The sequence below is a fragment of the Genypterus blacodes genome, unplaced genomic scaffold (assembly GCF_046128005.1).
Source record: "Genypterus blacodes isolate CSIRO-AG114 ecotype Tasmania unplaced genomic scaffold, CSIRO-AGI_Gbla_v1 ptg000027l_1, whole genome shotgun sequence".
Lineage (NCBI taxonomy): Eukaryota > Metazoa > Chordata > Actinopteri > Ophidiiformes > Ophidiidae > Genypterus > Genypterus blacodes.
Window position 1 is genome coordinate 1072979 of NW_027466840.1, and position 18343 is coordinate 1091321.

The following is an 18343-nucleotide window of genomic DNA, read 5'->3' on the forward strand; positions in this document are numbered from 1 at the left end:
TGTCACTATAACACCTTGTACTTCGGTATTCAATTGTCCCAAAAGATAAGAGGTCACATTGTTGTTGACGTACGCCTTACACATTGTCCAATCGCTTTCAATTGAGTTTTGTTTGGTTAGCTTGTCCCATGCCGGCCTGTGGCAGTGTAACAGCGTTTCATCTGCCTGAGGGCTCCAAGCACATACTGGGAACAACCTCCCGCTCACCCTGCTTCCTCTTCCTCTCTCTCCCGCTCTCTCATTTTCTCTCCCTCACGGAAGTAAGATTATTCATCCTCCCACAGACCGTTGCCATGTTGGGGGTAGATGTCAGAGTGCCAGGAACATGCGGCGCAAAGAGTATGCATGCCTGTTCTATTTGTGCACACGAGTGCCTGTGCTTACAGTTTGCGAGCATGTGCGAGTTGGCGTTAGTGTATTTTGTGGGTGTATCGACGTAATTCCATGCAGACATGAGCGAGAGAGATGTTTGTGTCATTTGCCCTCGCATCTCTCCGGTCTCTCCTGTTTGGGAAACAACACCTTCAGTCTGCCAAAGCGACCTCACGACTATCGTCCCTGTTCAGCACTGCCTGCCTTCTCTCTCTCTCTCTCTTCCCCTCCTTCCTCTCCTCCATCTCACTCGCTCAGCCTCCGTCAGGCGTACGAGCGCAGACGGAGCGTGAGAAAAGCTGGCAGTGAGGCACATTCCCTTGCTTTCCTCCCACTGCTCTCCTCCTCTCTGCCCTACAGTGCGATCTCTCCCTCTCTCCCTCCCTCCCTCCGTCACTCGCTGCCTCCTCTCTCCTCCACATAGCTTTCTCTATCCTCTGCTGCATTCTCCCTCCACCTTTCCCTCTCCGCCTCGTTGCTCCCCTTATCCATTATATTCCCACCTCCTCTCCCCGCCCTTCTTTCCGGCTCCCCCCTTCTTTTCTCCTGGTTCATGATATGTAACATGATTTAGCCCTCCCCCTGTTCATGCGGCGTAAATTTAATCCCAGCCATTCCAGGTTGGCTGCTGCTGCTGCTTCCATTTTTCTCACCCCGACCACCACCATCACCGCCACCACCCTCCTTCCCTCATTCTCTCTCTGAACACAATAGACTCCTCAAGATTTTGCGTGTTTGCGTGATAAGAAGTCTCTTCCCTGCCCTAAATGCCGATGTGCAAGGTCAAGCACGACCCGAGTGGCACAAGCGTGTATATCGAAAAGAAACGCTGTCGCCGTGACAAGCAAACGTTTAGCAAGGAACGCCCTCACAACAAGCCAACTCTCATTTGAATGGGTCACAATGCCCACACGCTCTACCCACAGGCCGACTGCGCTCGGCTTTAGCTTCAACTGCCAACCACTACAGTTCAATAGGAAGTGTGGAGGTCAGAGGAGGTGATCTCAACATGAAGACGCAGATGAAGTGTGTTGAATTTGTTTTTGTGTGTTTTCTCCCCCCCCGCCTCTCAACTCCCCAGTGTCCCTAAAGCTTACCAAATAGCTCAGTAACCTTGTGTGTGTGTGTGTGTGTGTGTGTGTGTGGTTGTGCGTGTGCGTGTGCGTTTGTATGCGTTCTGGGAGCAGCACAACAGGGCAGTGGGATAATCAGTCACTAGTGTGCAGGTCAGGGTCTTGCACTGTGGGGACCATCCATCTGAACCCAACAGCTGCTGGGAAACGTGGCAGGAGGAACGAGGTGCAAGAGAGAGATGGGGAAAGCGAGAGAGAGAGAGAGAGAGAGAGAGAGGGAGGTGGGGTGGGGGGGATACAGCAGGTTGAGAGAGAAAGTCAAGGAGAGGCTTGAAAATAAAAAAGGACACAAAACGAATGGGTGGAGGAGTGTTTGTGAGCCGAGGCAATGTGGTCATTTTAGTTACGACGGGCGCGCGCTCAAGGTCAGGTTTGGCGCGTTGAATCCTCATGAGGACGAGGCAACAATTTCCAAACTGCAATGTATCGAACTCTCCTTGACATTTGTTCTCCGGAATGAAGTTGTTTTTGCAGACTGGCCTGCTATGAAAAGCTCTTCGAAAGTGTTGTCAATCTATCAAGAAAAGGGGGGGATGGCTTTAGATTGCGCTTGCGTCCTGGTCCCGCGCCCCCAGCAGGTGATTTTAAATTAATTATAATACAAATAAATGCCTTTGTACTCAATTAGTCTCTTGCTGTGCGTTTCCTAATGGGAGCTCATTCATAAGACGGCGAGGAATAACCCACTCCGACTGTACTGCAAACCCTGACATCCCCGAACAGGAAGCCAGGCGTTCCCATTCCAAGGATAGTTTACGACCGTGGGAGGCCTGTGTGAGGGAGGTCAGGGAAAACAGGGAGGGAGAGGCCAAAAAAAAAACCCCAAAGCAAATAAATAAGTACAGCAAATAAACTTCTCTGATGTGCGGTTGTCAGGGTCTTTCATGTGGAGGCTGCAGTTGAGGGGCGCAGTTGAGGGGCGCAGCTTAGCTTAGGCTTGAGGGGTGTTATTACACGGAGTGGCTGATCGGGGGCGACGCGTGAGAAAGTGGCTGAATAAAGAAGGAGATGCAGAGAGGAAAAGGGGTGAGGAAACGCTCCCACATGAAGGACGACGGAAGATAAAGACACAAGGATTGATAGGCATGAGAGGGATTGGTGACACCAGTGGATGGGTATGTGTTTGTGTGTGTCTGTGTGTGTGCGTGTGGTGTAAGGACCAAACCTTTGATCAGATTTCTAAGGAGGGTTCTGTCACCCACTGGCACCCAAGCTGTTGAAAGACGTACAAGAATGGCTGCACCTGGTTGGATACTAGTATTAGTTCAAACCTGCCACTGCGCCGTGCTTTTGCTTTAATTAAGCAACATTGTCTCGGGTGACTCTTACCCCGGTCCTCGACGGGCCCTTGTCCCACTAACCCTCATTTTGTCCCAATTACCAGTGAATCCACACCGACTGAGGGTGCGATATGTGATTCAATAGAGACAATTACAGAGCGCGCATAAAAGTGAGCGTGAGACATGATTAAGGCTGAAAATAACGTGTAATATCTGGGATAAAACGCTCGCCCATATGCAGTTAGTGCCATGATGCGGCCTGATTACTAATGAATAGGTACTCAGTGTGCACACAGATGCGTTTAACGGTTGGGTATAAAATCAATCCGGGGGTAAACACACAGAAGCATAAAATGCAGGTTGTTTCCTCTCTTGTTTGTTCTCAACAATGGCAAAGTTCATCTGTGAAGTACATTTACTTTATCTTCTTCGATTCGTCAAAGCATATCTATCTTCTCCACACTTGACAAGAGGGAAAAAGAAGAAGAAGAGACGATTTATATATCCTCCTGATCTGCTCCACCACTCAGAAACTCAAGTGTCACTTCAGCGTGCGAGCGAGAGCTTAGGATGGCGGTGAGAGGACGTTGGATCTATCTCAGTCAGGTCAGGGCCAAAGTCAAAAAGGCAGAACTAGATTGGACTGCAGTCTGGACATTACAGTCAAAGCCCCATATGATGTTATATTAAAGCATATTACAGCATTCTTCAACTCCTCTGGTCCAGAGGGAACTAAAAAACCTCAAAACTAAACAAACAATTCTTATTCTCCGTCCCTGACTGGTTACGACGCTTGCAAATTTTTCCGCCACCTTGCAATCTGTGTCGTGTCTCTTACTAGGTGTGTGTTGCAACGATTACAAAAGGATCAGGGTCCAAATAGGTGCTGCTGTGGGTTTACGTGAAGACAACATACCGGAACTCCGATTCAGCCTGTGCATGAGCCTGAAAATTAAACGCACCCAAATTCCCCCTCTGAGCCGGGCCAAAAGAAAAGATTAGTCAACATGTGTGACAGAAGAACGAAACGTGGTCTGACTGCAGCGCTCCTAGCAAATGTTGAATTTGTTAAGAGGGCCGCCGTTGGTAGCGTTCACATGTCAGCGTTAGTTTCCCGCTGGTTGTGCTAGAGAATGGCGGCGAGCGGGGCGACACGGGAGGACACGACTTTCACCAGGCTGATGTCAAAAATTTTGAGGATCCGAGGCTCCGATTACCACTTTCTCTCCGCTTTGTTTTCCGCAAACAAAGCCTTGACTTGTGATTATTAACAATATTAGACTGGAATAAAGCGGAGCGGGTGCACGTTACCAAACACACACACGCACTCGCTCTCAAATGAAAAGAGAGGCCGGCCATTACGGAGAATATAAACATCCCTCCTTCTCTTTCACGTTTCAGATAAGGATCACGGGTAAGGAGAGAGAGAGAGAGAGAAGACAGCTCAACAACCCCTTTCTTTCTCTTATTTCTCCCCGCCACACACTCCCCCATTTCTAATTAACATTGTGCATGTTGTCAGGCTTTGTTTAATAATGCATGATCGCTATCAGCGGCAAAATCCGTTGAATGAAGCGCCCGCTGAATGGGAACGCAATAATACTACCCGGGGGCTCGGGGGAAGAAAGGCCGAGATTGTTTCCTCATTCTTTTGTAACAAAACGTTCAATGGCAAAGCATCGGTGCCACCAAACGGCTGGACCTGAATGAAGGTAGCCGGCACATTCAACTCTTGCGTGTGTGTGTAATTACGCTTTAGCACACATAACCTGTCTCGCACAAGAAAAGCCAGGGTGTTTAGATTAAAGCTGCTGCTGACGCTTCAAACAATGCTGCTGGCAAACTGCTAGCTTGGCTCGTCCCCTTCAGCGGATTGAGAACACACACATTTTACCTCTCAGACTGAACAATCACAAATCAACGCTAAATATAATAATTTTGGTTGGATTTCACGTTAGCAGCAACTTGTATTTAAGCTACATACAGATGCTTTTGTTTGCCTCGAATGTGTGTGTCAGCGTATGTGTGTGTGTGTGTGTGTGTGTGTGTGAGGATGCCGGGTGTGAATAAGAAAGGGGAGGGCTGCTGAGTAGTGTTTCTTCTAATGTCATGTCATTATGGAAATTCACACTCCATTAATTAACTCGAAAGGGCTATCACTTGGATTTGGTGGGGCGGACGGGCGAAGCAGACACACAGCCACACCTGCACCGCGCGCCGATTCGTCCAGCTGACTCTAATCAAATTCGCAGTGCCTACGAACGCGGCTCGAGGGGATATTCTGTGGCGAGCGCGCTAATGTATGTGTGTGTTTAGGAATCGCCGTCTGTGTGAGCCGGGGGATGAGATGGCCATCCAATTGATTCCCTTCAACACACGGCCCCCTGCTTTTGCGTTTGCTAGCCCTGCGGCGCTTCCAGGCAGGTAGTCGTGTCTATCTCTCCCACTGACGCTAATGGAGTGTGACAGGTGTGGCCGCCATTGCAGCACGCGAAACAAAAGAGGGAGGAAATGAGCTCCTTTGCCTGCTGATTGGGCTAAGGGGGGACTTGCGAGTACAGAATCTAAATTCTTGTATTCAAAGTATTGTTTTGAACTGTCTAGTGTTATGAAAGGTAAATAAAGTTTCAAAAATGTCCCGCGCAAAGATCCAGAGCAGCTCTGGCCGCGAGACTTGCTAGTGCGCTAACCGGCGGCGTGTCATCGCAACTCACACACTCTGGGATTATCTGGCAGCTGTGTAACATGCTGCGGACGACCGCGCCGCATCCATCACCCAGGATCAAGCTCTGGCTTAAGCAAATGGATGACAAGGGGATCAAGCCGGTCTGCAGCTAACACTGGCTTCACTGCATTACATTGATTTGGAGGGTCATGTCGTAGCGCCGACCCCCCCCACCTCGATGAAGGCTCCGCCAGAGAACCACAAACACTCGGCCACACTGGCAGCGATGTCGTATAGATTTTACTCGACACTTAAGCAACACTTGATAAAAGACATGATGTTTGTGTTTGCACCCCTGTGTGTGTATGCGCGTGTGTGTGTGTGTGTGTGTGCTGAATTTACTCCATCACACACACACACACTCTGCAGAGGCACTTAAAGCTATTAAAGCATTTGTTATGGATTGAATGCAGAGTAAAAACAGTAAACATGTGCCGCAGCCTGCCGGGTTGACTGAGTGGCTAGATCAGGCTGTAAGTAAAAGGGTTGCACTTATGCAGTTAGCCAGGATTAACTGTTCACGCTCAAACCTGTTTGTCCCACTGTGTGAATGCTTCACACAGGTGTTGGTAATGTGCATCACTTGTTACTTTGCCGCAGATTTAATTTTAAAGACACAAACAAAAAAATCATACCAATGCGACACTTTGGCCTGTGTGTTTCCTCCGCTCCCTCTTGCTACGTGCACACACGTTTTGTAAAGTGACTATTTCTATTTCGAGAACTGTCAGAACGTACCCGCGAGCGCGTCAGCCTCGCTCCTATCCCCCTGTCAGCTCCAGCCCAAGCTGTGTGGGGGTATGTCAGAAATGTGCAGGGATAGATAAAACCCGTGGAGCCAAACAGCTTTGTTTCATTCAGTCCCTCTCCTGTTTTTTTTCCTCCCTCCTCCTTCCCTCTCTCCCTCCCCTCCCCGCTTCCCCTCCTTGCCTCGACATAGGCTGTGAATACCCTGCATCTGAGAAATCAGACCAGACTGACTCACAGGGCCCTGTGAGCCAGCGCCACCGAGGCTGCCAAAGCATGCTGGTGCCAAGCTGTCCCACCATGCACAGAGCCAGGCCCACGCTGCTGCTGCCTCTGCTGCTCGTCCTGGGTCTGCTCCTCCACCTCGCCGACGCTGAAAGTAAGTGGACCCCTCGGCTTTTCACTTGGGCTTGTTGAGGGTGGGATTTCATTTTCGTTTTATGTGTGTGTTTTCCTCACTGATCTAATGAGACGCAAGAAGACACGGTGGGGGATTATACACCGAGCGCTCGAGTTTATGTGCAAAATACACACACACACACACACACACACACACAAATATATCAGTGAGCGTTCCCTTCATGTGACCAAAGTAATGCAAACCCATCAGCATTTTCCGACCACTTTTCCCCCCCTGAACCAAGAATGCTCGGGCCTCACTCTCCAATCTGATGATGAGAAGTCACTGGAATTGAGTTACTCCACATCAGACACCTGCCTGGTGATGTGTGACAACAGTTTTCAAACCTCATTGAGCTCTCCCCTCCTCTACCACAGCACCACTACGCCCTCCCCCCCTCCCACGCCGCCGCCCCCCCAAACTCCCATTCTCCCACTCTTCCTTTTTTTTTAAACACTAAGATCCATGAATCATTAGCTTCCCGAGTCACACTGGGATGAATAAAAGCTTTATTGCTCCCTACGCGCTGGCTGAAATCCCCTCAGTTCAGCTGAATATCTCTGAACGGCGGGGATCATTCACCCAAGGTCATATACCAGAGCGCCGCACAAAGTGAAATTGATGGCGGAGATTCTCAACTTTGTGCCTGAGAAATGTTCCCTGCAATCTGTTCAAATGCCTTTTATTTTGTGTCTCTCCCCGCCCCGCCACATATGTCTCACAGCGGGGGAGAGGCAAATGGAGAAATGTGTTCGGCGCTTATCCCCCATTTTATGTGCAGTTCCGAGATTTATTGACACAATTTAATTACGGGACCGTCCCAAAACAGCATTAAGAGTCGATAAATGTTGCCATTGAGGGAGCTCTTTAGTAGCTATCTTTCCACAAGCCCCCGACAGCCACACACCGTGTGAATTTACATTGTTGAATTTGACAAAAACAAAGAAAGGCTAATGCGTCCCGTCAGACAGAGCCGACACCACTTCCACTCTAAAGAGTCCAGACATTCCATAGTCGCGTAAATGTAACGGACCAGCACAAGTGCGGTTACGGGCCCCCCTAAAGTCTTGACGCCTCTGTCTGCACACACCCACCCCCCCGCGTTGTTTTCACTCCTGTAGCCGTTCGTCTTGTGAGCAGCTGCCACTACCCTGCAGTAGAATCGGGCAACTGCGGCGGCAGGGTCGTTGTTTCAAAGGCAAAACAAACGCGCCGCCAGGCAGTAACAATGTCTCATAACGACCAGGGAGTGGAGTGGGAGTCGGGGGGGAGGTCACCGGGGTGAGGTGCACGTCTCGTCTGCAGCTGGGGGTGTGAGAATGAGTGCTGGCTTCAGGCGACCTCATTTCTGTCACTGGAATGTCCGATATCACTCCTGCATTTGTTTTCTCATTCACTGCCTTACTCAGCGCTTTAGTCTCTGCTCATTTTATATTACATCTTATCCTTCCTACTCTTTCTCTGTCTTTGCTGTATTGTTTGGAGCCAGTGTGAATGCTGGTTCCAGGAGCTCAGATGTTGCCCAATAATCCTTTATTGTGCAGCGGCGTATGCACTAACAGCCCAGACACTGTGTGGCTTCCTCCTCATGGGTAATGTGCGATGAGGACCAAAAAGACCTCCACTCCATTTACTCCGCTCCAGACGACTGACGCAGAATCCAACTGCCTTTGCAAAAAAGGGGAAAGCTGCCCTCTGTTGGTGCTCTGAATACATTTGGGTGTGTGTGCTAGCCTCCGGCTGCGGACGCGGCGGAGGAGATGAGGCACGTAAGAGCAGAATGGCTGAGTCGGCCTGCTCAACAGATGGCGCGGTCCTCTGAGCCAGTCCGACTCACCGCCCCACAGTGGATGCTGCGGCAGCCACCTCTCAAGAAAAATGCCCGTCGAGCGCCTTTACACACATATCGCTGTTAATGTGGAAATGGGAGCACTAGCAGAGAAAGTGATCTGTTTTTTTTAACAATATTCCCATGGAGGGCTGTGTGTAGCTGGAAGGAATACGCTGGATTCACAAATTATGTTGGAGGCTTGTGGAGCAAATATGTTTTGCCGGGGTCGGACTGCTGGTTGTTTTTCGCTGCTTTGTCTTTGGCCTCTCTCTCTCTCTCTCTCTCCCTCGTTCTCTCCTTCACCCTGTCCCCCTCGCTCTTCAAATGCAGCCCATTTAATTTGTGTGGCAAATTGGGCTTGGCGATAGTTTGAAAGAGGGGCATAATTGTCCCTGGTGAGCTGAGGGGACACAGGGAGCGAAACGAAGAGAGGGAGGGAGGGAGGGAGGCAACAAACAATTCTTCTATGTCGCCGGGACGTTAAAAAGGAAGAGTCAGAGGATAAGAGAAGTGATAGATGCATTAAACGTATCCACCTGGGAAAGGATTAATCATAGGGCGGGAGTTAAGTGTGGGCATGGGCACTAAATAACTTGGGCCTCAATCTCAAAATCACAAATTCGGTGTTAGAATCTGTATTAATGTGACTGAAATCAGAAACATTACCACATGATTCTTTGGCGATTGAGCCATACAGCATCATGTTCCTCTGCTTCTCCTGTGTGACCAAACGCAGCTGCACTGTAATAGCAAAAATCGCTGACTGCTGCAGCATTTATCTTGCTCAATGAATAGATGCATATCCAAAACACGATAAAACGCGGTGTGTTTTCATCTTTGGGGGAAAATTGGTTTGCCCACATTGATGCTTTTAGCCCGCGCCGCGCCACACTGTGTTGGACCATGTCAAACCGGGGGCCTAATAGCGTTTTAATTGATTCCTCCCCATTGCGGCTGGATGGCACAGCGAGTCCCACTGAGCCAGCACGCTTCTCTTTAACACGTCGAATGAGTATCGACAGGCTCCCTCCAGCCTCTCAAAACATTAAGATGTTAACAACCAAACCTCATCTTTCTCACTTATGCTTATTTACAAGTGTACACACGCACACACATTCACACGCTGACAACACTTGCATGCAATTTTCCCCTCTCTCTCTCTCTGTATCGTTTAAGTCAGCAATCCAAGGTGAACCACATGGGAAAACACTAAAAAAAATAGCCTATTGATGAGGCCGGGCTTCTGATTCACTGCGGGGCAAAATGAACCCTGGAGGTTTGGAGCTTAAGTGTCCAGCCGCAGCAAGACATTTCAGTTTGTTCTTGCATTTGCACATTATCAGAGGTTAAGGGTTTTGATCTGTCAGAAAGCCTCCATTCATCAGGGGGGGAAACATGAGCAAGATGATTGTTAATGATTTTAAACTGGACCTTTTGTACGGAAGTTAAAACAAAATGCCATTAATGCCAACATACATGGAGGAGAAGTCACCGAAATGAATGATTTGGACCGAACCAAGATGACAGAAGGGGGGCCAGAACCCTACATACCCAAAGTCTAACCAATCTGGTCCAAATAGGCCTATAGATCTAAAACATGGACATCCATCTTGAAACAATACTGTCTTATTTGGAAGGGGAATATTTAGATTAGATATGAATATTCATTTTTAGAGCCCCCTAGAGTGTGTTATTGTTAATTGCATCCTTTCCGTCAGCATTTCTCTCAGTTTTGCTCGAGTTTTAATCCCAAACACACTGAGCGTCATCCTCTAATTCAGAGTCCTGCTACACCACCTGGTCATGTTCCTCTGTCCCTGTTCATGTTTGTGGGTCGCATCGCTGTATGATGTCAACAAGCTGAAGCTGTGTAACATAATTTTTGGTATTTTGTTGGATGGATTGTGGAGATTCTTTAAAAAAACGGGTGTAGGGCGAGCTTTTCTCGTTTGTGTATCGGCTATGGAAATCTCTCTCTCTCTGACACACACACACACGCACACATAATCAGAGCCGTTACATCATTGATGCATAGAGATGAATGAAGAAATGAATGTGGGGATCAGTTGGTTCACCTTGTAGCAAGTCTAAGAGCTAGTGTCACCATATTCCCCAGATGACATGGGGCTGTAATATGTGTGTTTTATGCATGCCTGGCCTAATATGAATTATTGTAAAATAGTGTTGTATTTGCATATGAGCTTCCGGGCTGTACTGAAATTAGCATTTTTACTACAGCTCAAATTAAATCCCTCTGCTTAATTTGCCTGCATGCTAATTTGATTTAAATTGAGTCTATTCCATTCCCCCTCACACTCACAGTGCCCACACAGCGCAAACATACACACAGGACGCGCACACACACACCAAAGCGCCAGCACGTACGCACATATGACTGCACGGTACGCGCTCTATGAAGATCATCAGCCTACATTCACCCCCACACATTGAATTAGACACACACACACACACACACACACACACACACACACACACACATCTAGAGAGACAGAGCGAGAGCTTGCACGTAAGCGTAACCACCGAAAATGACATTAAAGCAAGAGGAGAACGGAACTCGTAGCACTTTTGATCCAGCTTTAAATCACTATAATTCCCCGACTCTTCCCCTCGTTCATCATTCTGCCGGACATTGCTGGAGTGGAAATCTCATTGTTGGCTCCACTCGTTCACTGCGAAAAAAATGTGTCTCACAGCACATCTTTAAAAGCTGTCGTGCTCTCGCTTCAAATAAACGCGTGGCAAAACACCTTCGGCTTAAAGTGCCAGCTTTTAATTACCATCTCGTTGTTCGGATGAAGACCTTGTGACGAATCTGAGATAAAACAATGTTATGGAAGGGGTGCAACATGCCTCTCGCTCCTCGCTTGAACTAAATGAGTAAGAAAGTCATTATCATTCTCTTCGGCTAGAAAATGCTCGTACCAGCTCCTTGTCAACAATATGCCGTGCAATTATGTTTAAATGTTGCACCAGGCCCATTATTAACTCCATGAATGCCAATTTCTTTTGTGGCAACTGTGCACAAGTGTATTATTTGAGGCCATTAGCCTCATCTATGGATTGCAGTCATTTAGCCATGCACTTAGCCCAGAGGATCGCACAAAAGCCAAGTCATTTTCGCCACACTCCTGAACCCCCAACTCGGAAGAAAAGCAGATAATCACATACAGCATTGAGATGTTGCGCAAGCCCAGATGCAGGTAATTAAAGGCTAGCTCCCAGTCACTAATGCTATATCTAAGTGCACTTATGTCTCCAAGACGCATTGACTTGAAAATAGAGGGGCAATTTAACAGCGGTGCACTGTATCAGCTTTGGAGTGGGGAATATTGACAGGACAAAAGCACCAAAATATAAACTGCAGATCCATTGGAGGGGCAGTCAACAACGCTTCAGAATTTTGTTCTCCAAACCCGTATATTTGAACATCCCAACATGAGATGGCCTAAGTCGCACACGCTCTTGAGCTGACATGGATTTTGGTCTGCAGAGCACAAGAAGTGGCATGCATGACGTGTTAACGCAGTGCAACAGATCAGGCATCTATACTGAAACATTCATCAACACAAAACACACACACACACACACACACACACACACACACACACACAGAGGCACGCGCTGGTATCTTGTAGCACGCCTTTGAAGCGGGGATCAGCCGGCGGGCTGAGCACAATGCCAGCTGTTTCGCATCTGCCCGGTGCACACTTGGCATGACCGCCTCGCTGGCATACACTAAATCAAATCGCCTATCGTGCTTTTATGCCAGCGAGCTGTGTAACAATGCAGGTGTTGCACGACTTCGCCATAGATGACAGTGACAGTGCAATTAATGGATTGATGCTGGGGCGGTGGGGTTAGCGGAGCGGTCAGGCCTGAAGCAGAAAGACACGACATGACGCTTCAGCACCATCTAAATATTGAGCCTTTTGAACCAAAGTACACATCGCACACACACAGTCATTTTCAGGTTTGGGTGTGATGGAGCCGGAGAGGAACAACAAACCTAAATTCTATGCAAAACTGGAATGGAAACAGCTCATGTTAACCAGTTTGAAATGGCATTGTTTCAGATTACCGACGTGTTTTGTAGCCTTGCTCAGATTGTGGACTGGAATCATTTGCATTATTGGAGTCTTGATTGCTTCTGACTCATTCGGTGTTCTCTGCACATGAATTGGAGAATAGACGCTTATTTAAAACTATGCGGGGCTACAACGTGTTTAAAAAAAGAAAGGAGAAAGAAACTACTTTGTATTCAAGAAGCAAAACAGGTAAACTGCGAACAATAGGGAGTCAACAGTGAGACATATGGAAGAGCCTGCGTGATGCTGAGCTTTGTCATTTTATAAATTATCCTCTTAAAAATATTAAAGCCACCTGCGTGTTCCTGAATGCATTACTGCTCGCTGCTGAAAAGGAAACCTTAACTGCCCCTGGATCCTCTTTGTGTGTATTTGCTTGCCTGTCAGGGATGCGTTTTGTGTGTGTGAGCTTCCAGACGCGTGTGTGTGTGTGTGTGTGTGTGTGTGTGTGCCTGTGTGTGTGCGCTCATGTGGGTAACACCTGGCCCTAGGCCTGAGCTTTGGTCTCACTTCAGGGGTCCTGAGAGTGTGACACATTGCACTGATCTCAGCACAGCACATTTGTGTGCCCGTGGGGTGTGTTGGGAATCTGCAGTGGGGTTAATGGTCTAAACCATTCATCTCCCTGGAGCGCCGCGGGCCGATCGCTTGGTCCCAGCCAGAGAGCTCACATCCCCACCTTCTTACCTACAGCTCTCTCCAAAGCTTGACGCCGATCGGGAATCTTTAAGCCCTGAGCTCCTCTTGTCACAGTTGATTTACATTCGTCGGAGTGATCGAGTGAGCGCTCAAAGTTGTGTCTTCTGGAGAGCTGCCTATCTCGCCCAATACGCTCTCACACACACTACATCTGTCACTCTCCTTCCTCACTCCTCCCCCTCACTTGTTTGTTTGCTTGCTCGCTTGCTCATTAACTCACTCGCTGTCTCGCTCACTTATTTACACACACACTCACACACTCCGGCTCGCGCTCGCTCACTCACTCCTTGGCTCCCTGCGCGGCAGAGTGAGTGAGTCATGCCGGAGCTGGGATTTATTGTGACACACAGCATTTTTGGTGTGGTTTATGAGTTATGGCAAATGAGAGTGAAAGCCTCCATGGAGAGGTGAAAATGCTGGCACGCCACAGCCAGGCCTGAAAGGCTGAAAGCAAGCCAAGCCCTTGTTTCTAATGGTGCGGCACTCTAAGTGCACGGTGGAACATGGAATATCAATGCTGCCATTAGCTGGTGCACGGTACAGTAGGGTCCACGGACATTGACGAGGTGTTGAGCCGCCATCCATAACCATAAAGGGCCTGCTCCCCCTCTGCTCTCACACTCCCGTGGCACACACTTCCCACTCATTCATCATTCTCTCATCGGCTAATTATTCGCCCCCATCCCCGTCAGTCACTCAAGTCACGATTTAGGATATTTCAAGTGATGTGACACGGATTAACATACAACAGAGAGGTAGGGCGACGAAGGATTCTTCAGAGCTCGTCCACTTGTCCCCCCCCCCCTCCATTGTGCCATCGCCATGGCAAAGACGCACTCTGACAAATTTCTTTAGCAAACTTTGCAGTCCAAAGTTTTGATCCTACTCCATCCTCCTCATCTGTCTATTCATCCCTTTATCTCCCTGCGCTCATCTCACCTTCAGTTTTGAGACAAGACATACACACATTCACACGTGTGAATCGGTGATGTTGGGTTTTGTGCCGTGGATCGAGTGCGATTTTCCCCGACGCTCCCTCTGAGAGCAGGGACGTCAGGCGCGATCGCGGCGTCGCTGAGGGATCCTCTTTCGCAGCCTCGCCCTCCTCCCTCATGCCACCGCTCGGGCAAGACAGTAATTTCACACCGCATGATCTGTTGCCTCTCATTACACGGCACGATTTAATTGGTCGTGCTTTTTCCCCCGTTGTGATTATTGGAGGAGAGATGTCTGCAATAAGGATAAGCTGTAGTTTTACCATTAAATCCCACGGTGGCGACGTTATTTCTACCGTTGACCAAATTATGCCGACTCCAGTGGGAGGAGAGTGGGAATGCCCTGGAGATGTTAGCGATGACTCAGTTAACACACACACACAGTACTGATACACAAATGTGCTTATACATTTTTTTCCCTGTAGGCTGTAAAACGTCACGCATAACTTTGAGATCATCGACGAAGTAATACCCTTTTTTTTGATGTAGGATGCAGGTTTATGTCTTCCAGCTACGTGTATGCAAAAGGTTTCAAAAAGGCTTCTAGAAACTATTTAACCTCTTCACGACTGAGTGATGATGTTTTTACATGGTTACAGTGTCAAGTTATCATGGATGTGCCTTTGCTCTCATATACTGTACACACACACTCCAACACTCATCTGGTATGCACAGATTCCTCAGCCTGATGTGTTCTAACATTAGAAGCCAAAGCAATATGCATGCTGCATTCTACACATAGTATGCAATATGCATAGTATATAAAATAGTCTGTGTTCTCCCGCAAAACCATTCTTTCATTCTCCATGACTGCTTTAGAGCATGACTGATCAGACGGGATGGAAATTCCTGTGGCTGTCTGACCTGTTCCAAGAATAACCCCACGTTGTGATGTCATAGTTTACAGTTTTCAACAAAACAAAAGCTGTTTTCCCACAGCAGGCCGTGATCTATCAAATATAACAAAATTAGTACAGATACATTATGGCGAAGGGCAGAGGTCAGACAAACCACTCAAAGGGTGCAAACTGACTCAGACATGAAATCCCACAGTGCCTTTGGACGTCAAGATATTACGGCAAACTGGAAATAAATAAGAAAGGGAGAGAACAAGTTTAGAGAGAGATTGAATAAAAGAATGTATGGATTAACGTTTAAAGTGTTCAAACAAAATGAGTGGATAAAATGAAAGAAAAGAATATGTAATGCAGCTTATGAGTGATTCCTTTTTTTATGTTTGTTTGGTTTTTAGTCACGACTCGTTTTCAAAGCCCAAAGATAATTTGTGAAAGGTAATCCAGAACAGTACGACTTTAATCCCATAGATGTGATTAGGCCGCCGCCATTCGGTGTAACGATCTAAACCCGATTACACGCAGCTGAGATATAGTGATGAAAGTCAAAGGTAAGCAGATGAAAGATGCTGCATCACGCATTTCAATCTCTTGTCACCCACGTGCCAAAAGTGCATTGTAGTGGGAAAAGTGGGGTACAACAACATTGCTGCACTATGTAAAGTTATACCGTCATTATGCTTCTTATCATATTGGAAATCAAGGATGGAATTGTCCACAGGAATCACTAAGACCGGTTCAATTACAACATAACATTGATGACATTGCTCACTGGTCGTATTAATACACACAGCAGTTGTAAACAAACAGCTTGCACATAGCGTGGCTACAGAACGCCTCATATTTAACACGCACTGCACTAACATAAGGACAACAACGCAAAGCCAGAGGGAAAGTATTTATTTTGAAACTTAATTTTCATAATTATACCTCTTGGTTTGCACAAATGCCTTAAGAGCAGCCTCATTATTAAACAGGGGTGTAAACACCCTTCAGGCTGCTGAGGTTCTCCTTGATGTTCATTAAACTGCTAAATTTAGTGGATTTCAATTCTTTACTTGTCATTTACGTGCAATAAATAAATGAATCCGGTCATAATCCGGAATTTCTGCATTGGCTTTATTCAAAGTGGCCTGAAGCGATAATAAGGTTTTGAAACACTGGAACACAAGCTGAAGCCATGCAGGTACGTAACCATGGCATCTTCGCTCAAAGTCACTTAAAATTAGTAAAGTTGAAAAATCGGTTTAAACGCCACCCCGTGTCACAGTTTGAGAATGATTGCTACACAAAACAAAAGCAAAAATCCAATCTCGAGCTGAAACAGCGATCCATTGCACGAGACAGTCAGGGAATAAGGAGTGAAAATAACCCGGGACCAGGCGAGTTAGGAGCAATCAATTGGATGTGCGGTGACTAAAGCGATCCAGAGATGGAGGCAGGAGGCACAATAATAGCAAACAAAAAGCAAAAACAGAACTGTGAGACGGGTATTCTTATCTGGAGATGACTGCTATCTCATGGACGACAGCCACTTTTGTTTTGCCGTGCCTCATTGTGCGGGGAGGAGGGGGGGGGGTCTTTGAAATCCAAGAGAGCCTTTTACACAGCATTCATTTTGTTTCATCATTGGCACAAAAGCCCCACTGACGTTTTTTCAGATAGTTTGTTTCAGGTACAATGAGAGTAATTATTAAGGCTGCGCCGAGAGGAGAGATGCGGACGAGAGAAAATAAGCAATGTTTACTGCCATGATAGAATATTAAATTGTTAATAAAAGCTTTTATGACTTGCAGAGCTCCATTATTCTGCACCGCTCCTGCGCCAGACCTCAGCTTTGGAAGCTTCTCTGGGAAATAGCGTCAATTTTGCACGGGCCAGTCGTATCATTGGCAATTGAGAAGAGCTAGAGTATACTGAAGCTGAACATAAGCACCCTGTGTTTCATCTTTTTGACATTTTAGGAATGCAAATAGGTCATTTCTGCTTAAAATCACCCAATGAATGAAGCATCTTCACCTGATCTTTTTGGATCATTTTTAGTCTTCCAATCTAGACAGTATCATTATTGTATCTGATTTCATATTCTTCCAATCAATTTTGTTTTCACTCTGAGACCAAAGGCACAATCACACACACACACACACACGCATAATCACTAACGGTGCCAAGCTGCCCTTTATTCCACAAAAGGCCTCTCAGAACAGAGATCTATACGCCCCGTCGCTGCACTACATCTGTACAAGATCTTGAAATATTGATTAGGTGATAATTAAATTGTCCTCCCCAGCTTGATATGGATTAATAATTGCTCGCTAATGCCCTCCTGACATTTTGTTGTATCGACGCCATACTGTTTGCAGCCGCGCCGATAATTATGACGCTTGGCATTCTTCATTTTGGTCCTAATGAGACCAATCAGAGTTGGCTCAACTTTTGCCTAAGAACGAGACGGGAGTGAAGGAGACAGAATGATAGATTTCCTCTCAGGACTCATTACGACCAACTTTGGGCCTTATCAGAGAGATGCTTTGGTGCCTTAAGAGGCAGTTTGTTGTGTCTCGGACGCTCCGCTCTGCTCCTCGCTCGCGCCTGCTCAGCACTTCTGCGAGAATAAGAACTGGTGCCACGCTAGTCGCGCACGGCCGCCGAAAGAGGAAATCTGCGGACAAAACAGCGCTAGCAGTAGCTGTCCTATAAATACTGCGATGAGAAGGTGGTACGGGCAGGGTGCCACGTCGCTGCTTCAACTTCCTCGCTGCCATCTGTGAGTGTTCCTCCTCTGGCATTCTCACAAAGGCCTTGTTGTGCATTTTTTCCCCCCTCTTATCCCCGTTTGCGAGGTTTAATTAGGTTATTTACTTGAGCCTCACCTCCCAGTGTTTTATTATAGCGGGCATCACAGATAGGGCTTCACACGGGGGCAGGGGCAGATAAAAAGTTGGGACAAAAGATGATAAATGTTGCGCGCGGGGACCGGAATGCAATCTGGCTGCCACGATGCAGAGATGCTCTAATGGCTTCCCGGCGAGGAAAGGGGGGGGGGGGACGACAGGCAGGCGCAGTCGAGATGGCGACGTGATAAATGGCGCTGGGATGGCTGTGAGGACCCTAGGCAAGACAAAGAGAGAGAGAGAGAGAGAGAGAGAGAGAGAGAGAGAGAGAGAGAGAGAGAGAGAGAGAGAGGAGGGGGGAAAACAA

The 18343-nt window shown here is 47.5% G+C and overlaps 1 protein-coding gene across 6 annotated transcripts in view; it reads left to right on the forward strand.

The window, feature by feature from the left end:
- The window catches only part of LOC142993127 (receptor-type tyrosine-protein phosphatase delta), a 297399-nt gene that overhangs the window by 206717 nt on the left and 72339 nt on the right, over nt 1-18343 (forward strand). For all 6 annotated transcript variants that reach the window (XM_076143781.1, XM_076143778.1, XM_076143782.1 and 3 more), the window contains one exon: nt 6451-6636. In XM_076143781.1, the coding sequence (XP_075999896.1) occupies nt 6534-6636 (103 nt within the window). In that variant the 5' untranslated portion in view covers nt 6451-6533. The remainder of the gene's footprint in view (nt 1-6450; nt 6637-18343) is intronic.